At 33.7% G+C, this 3,355-nt stretch overlaps 1 protein-coding gene across 1 annotated transcript; it reads right to left on the bottom strand.

The window, feature by feature from the left end:
* Nucleotides 1-213: 213 nt before the first annotated feature.
* Nucleotides 214-764, bottom strand: LOC114211235 (protein S100-A10). Its single transcript, XM_028105725.2, has one exon. The coding sequence runs from the start codon at nucleotides 704-706 to the stop codon at nucleotides 413-415; it is 294 nt and encodes a 97-aa protein (XP_027961526.1). The 5' UTR covers nucleotides 707-764; the 3' UTR covers nucleotides 214-412.
* Between the last annotated feature and the right edge of the window lie 2,591 nt (nucleotides 765-3,355).

Below are 3,355 nucleotides of genomic sequence, written 5' to 3'. Positions count from 1 at the left end.
CACACCTGCGCCAAAATCAAGAGTTGGTCACTTAACTGGCTGCACCACCCAGGCGCCCCTGTTTGTCTTTTTCTTACTGATTTGTAGGAGTTGTTTAAGTATCCTAGATATGAGCCATTTGTTGGGTATATATGCAAATATCTTCTTGTACTGTGTGATTTCTTTTTTTTTTTTTTTAACTGAAGAAGGAATTTGTTTATTGAGGGTAAGGGTGCAAGCAAAATAAAAATCAAAAGCTTATCTGACTTTTCTTTCTCTGCTTCTCAAATGGGGGTTGGATTTTATTTGTACATTTTCTGAGGGTCCCGATCTGCTCATGGAATCCTTTATACAGGGGGAAGCTGTGGGACAGATTCCTAGAGATCCTTCGGGAGAACTCTCATTGGGTGGGCGGGAGTGTTGCTCATGTTGCCTACTTCTTTCCCTTCTGCTTCATGTGTATTACAAAATAGTCATTGCATGCGATGGTGAGCCCAGCAATTAGCGAGAAGAAGCTCTGGAAGCCCACTTTGCCATCTCGGCACTGGTCCAGGTCCTTCATTATTTTGTCCACGGCCAGAGGGTCTTTTTGATTTTCCAAAAATCCAGGGAACTCCTTTTCCATGAGTACTCTCAGGTCCTCCTTTGTTAAGTAGCCTTTATCCCCAGCAAACTTGTGAAACGTGAACATCATGGTTTCCATGGCATGTTCCATTTGAGATGGCATTTTGGTGAGGTCTATTGAAACCTTGGCCCGAGGCGCGGCTGGGACGATTTGCTGGCTGGGACGCTACTGTGTGATTTCTTAATGCTATCTTTCAATGAATAGAAATTCTTAATTTTAATGGAGTCAATTTGATCTCTGTTTTCCTTTACAGTTAATGCCTTTTGTGTTCTGTTTAAGATATCTTCCTCTACCCAGAGATTTTGAATATATTTACCAATATTATATTCTAAAAGGTTATTGTTTTATCTTTTTTGTTTGATCTATAGTCCACCTGGAATTGATTTTTGTGTATAGAGTGAGAAAGGGGGTTGAATTTTAACTTTTTTTCCATATTGATATTCTATTGCACCATTTTTGTCATAAATCTTTCTGGACTATTCTATCTATTTCATTAGTCCATTTGTCTGTTTTTAGGCTAATTTTACACTGCTTCATTTACTGTGCTTTTTAGCTAGTCTTGATGTCCAGTAGATGGAGTCTTCCAAAATTATTTTTTAAAAACAATATCTTAACTATTACAGGCTTTTGCACTTGTATGTTAAGTATTGGAATCAACTTAGCAAATCTTTCCTCTTCATCTTCAAAGTTGAGATATTGATGGGGATTTCATAGAATCTATAGATCAATTCAGAGAGAACTCATCTCTTTACTATCAAGTCTTCAAATCTAAGAACAAGTTCTCTGTTTTTTTTTTTTTAGATCTTTATTTTTCTCAACAATGTTTGGGTTTTCTGAGTTATTTTTTATATATGATGTAAGTTACGTTATGAAGTTAATTTTTGCATCTAGATATCCAATTGTTCCTTTTCACCGTTTGTTAAAAAGGCTATTGTTTTTCCATTGAATTGACTTTGTACCTTTGTTGAAAATCAGTTGTCAGTGTATGTTTGCATCTATTTCTGGACCTTCTCTTCTATTCCAGTGATCTCTCTGTCATCTTTATGCCTATACCACACTATGTTGGTTACTATAATTTTATAAGTCTTAAAATCGAGTAGTGTAAATCCTCCACCTTTGTTCTTATTTTTTGAAATTTTTCTAGCTACCCAGGTCCTTTGCATTTCCATATGAATTTTAGAATCAGTTGTTCCTTTCTACAAAAGCGCCCACTGAGATTTTGATTGGGATTGTGTGTTGCATCTATATATCAGCTTAGCAAAATTTGACATCTTAAAAAAATTGAGTACTCCAATTCATGAACAAGATATAGTTCTCCATTCATTTTGACCTTCTTAAATTCTCTCAGCAATGTTTTGTTATTTTTCTAAGGTTTTCATATTTTTTATGTTACTGTGCATATTTTTTAAATTTCATGTTCTGATTATTCATTGCTTGTATGTAGAAACATGATTAATTCTTATATATTGATATTATAATACTGCAACATTGCTATATTAGTTAGCTCATTATTACTTCTAGTACCTTCTTTGTACATTCCATCAGATCTCCACCCAGATGATCATGGCACCTTCTTTTTACTTCTCTCTTTCCAATCTTTATGCCTTTGATTTCTCTTTTTTATCTTATTGCACTGGTTATAACCTTCAGTATAGTGTTGAATAAAAGAAGTGAAAGTAGATATTCCTGATCTTAGAGGAAAGGAATCCACACTATTAAGTGGAATGTTGACTCTAGGATTTTTGTAGATATCCTGTCCATTTGAGGAAGTTCCTTTCTATTCCTAGTTTGCTGGGAGTTTTTATAAGAATCAAGGTTGGACTTTGTCATATACTTTTTATAGATGTATTGAAATGATACATGGTTTTTCTTTTTTTTATTTGTTGATATGGTGAATTACATTGATTTTTGAATGTTAAATCAGCCTTGCATTCCTGGCACAAACCCTACTTGGTTATGATGTTTTATCCTTTTTACCTATTGTTGAATCTGATTCGCCAAAACTGTGTCTAGGATTTTTGTATCTATATTAGGATATTGACCTTGGTTTTCTTGTAATGTCTTTGGTTTTGCTATCAGTGTAATGATGACTTCGAAGAATAAGTTGGGAAATATCCCCTCTTCTTTAACTTTCTGGAAAAGTCTGTGTAGAAATAGTATTGTTTCATCCTTATATGTTCAGTTGAATTTACCAGTAAAGCCATTTGGGCCTGGGCTTATCTTTATAGAAGACTTTTAACCACAAATTTAACTTTTTAAGAAACTATGGCAACTTTTCAGTAATCTATTTATTTTTGCTTGAGTTTTGGTGATTTATGTTTTTCAAGGAGTTCGTTCGTTTCACTTAAATTGTCAGATTGGCATAAGGTTTTTACACTTCCTTCTTTTCCTTTTAGTATCTGTTGTATCTGTAACGATGTGACTTCTCTCCTTGCTGATATTCATAATTTGTGTCTTCTTTTTTTCCCTTCTTAGTCTGGGTAGAGCTTTGTCCATTTCATTGAACTTTCCAAAGAGCGAGGTTTTGGTTTCATTAATTTTCTCTATTGTTTTCCTTTTTACTATTTTATTGATTTCTCTTCTGATATTTTTTACTTGCTTACTTTAAGTTGGAGCTTTATGCTATTCATTTGATTTTTTTTTTCTAATGTAGGCATTAGGGCTATAGATTTCCCTTTAAATTATGGCTATAGCAGCATCTCATGCATTTTGATATATTACATATTAATTTTCATTCAGTTCAGATACTTT

The sequence above is a fragment of the Eumetopias jubatus genome, unplaced genomic scaffold, assembly GCF_037043125.1.
Source record: "Eumetopias jubatus isolate StellerSeaLion01/CBP00866 unplaced genomic scaffold, mEumJub1_p1.0 scaffold_3, whole genome shotgun sequence".
Lineage (NCBI taxonomy): Eukaryota > Metazoa > Chordata > Mammalia > Carnivora > Otariidae > Eumetopias > Eumetopias jubatus.
The sequence above is the reverse complement of the archived record's forward strand: the minus strand, read 5'-3'. Positions and strand labels throughout refer to the sequence as shown.

What these genes read in the sequence shown, in the direction of transcription:
- LOC114211235 (XM_028105725.2), bottom strand. Translation starts at nt 706, where the DNA reads ATGCCATCTCAAATGGAACATGCCATGGAAACCATGATGTTCACGTTT.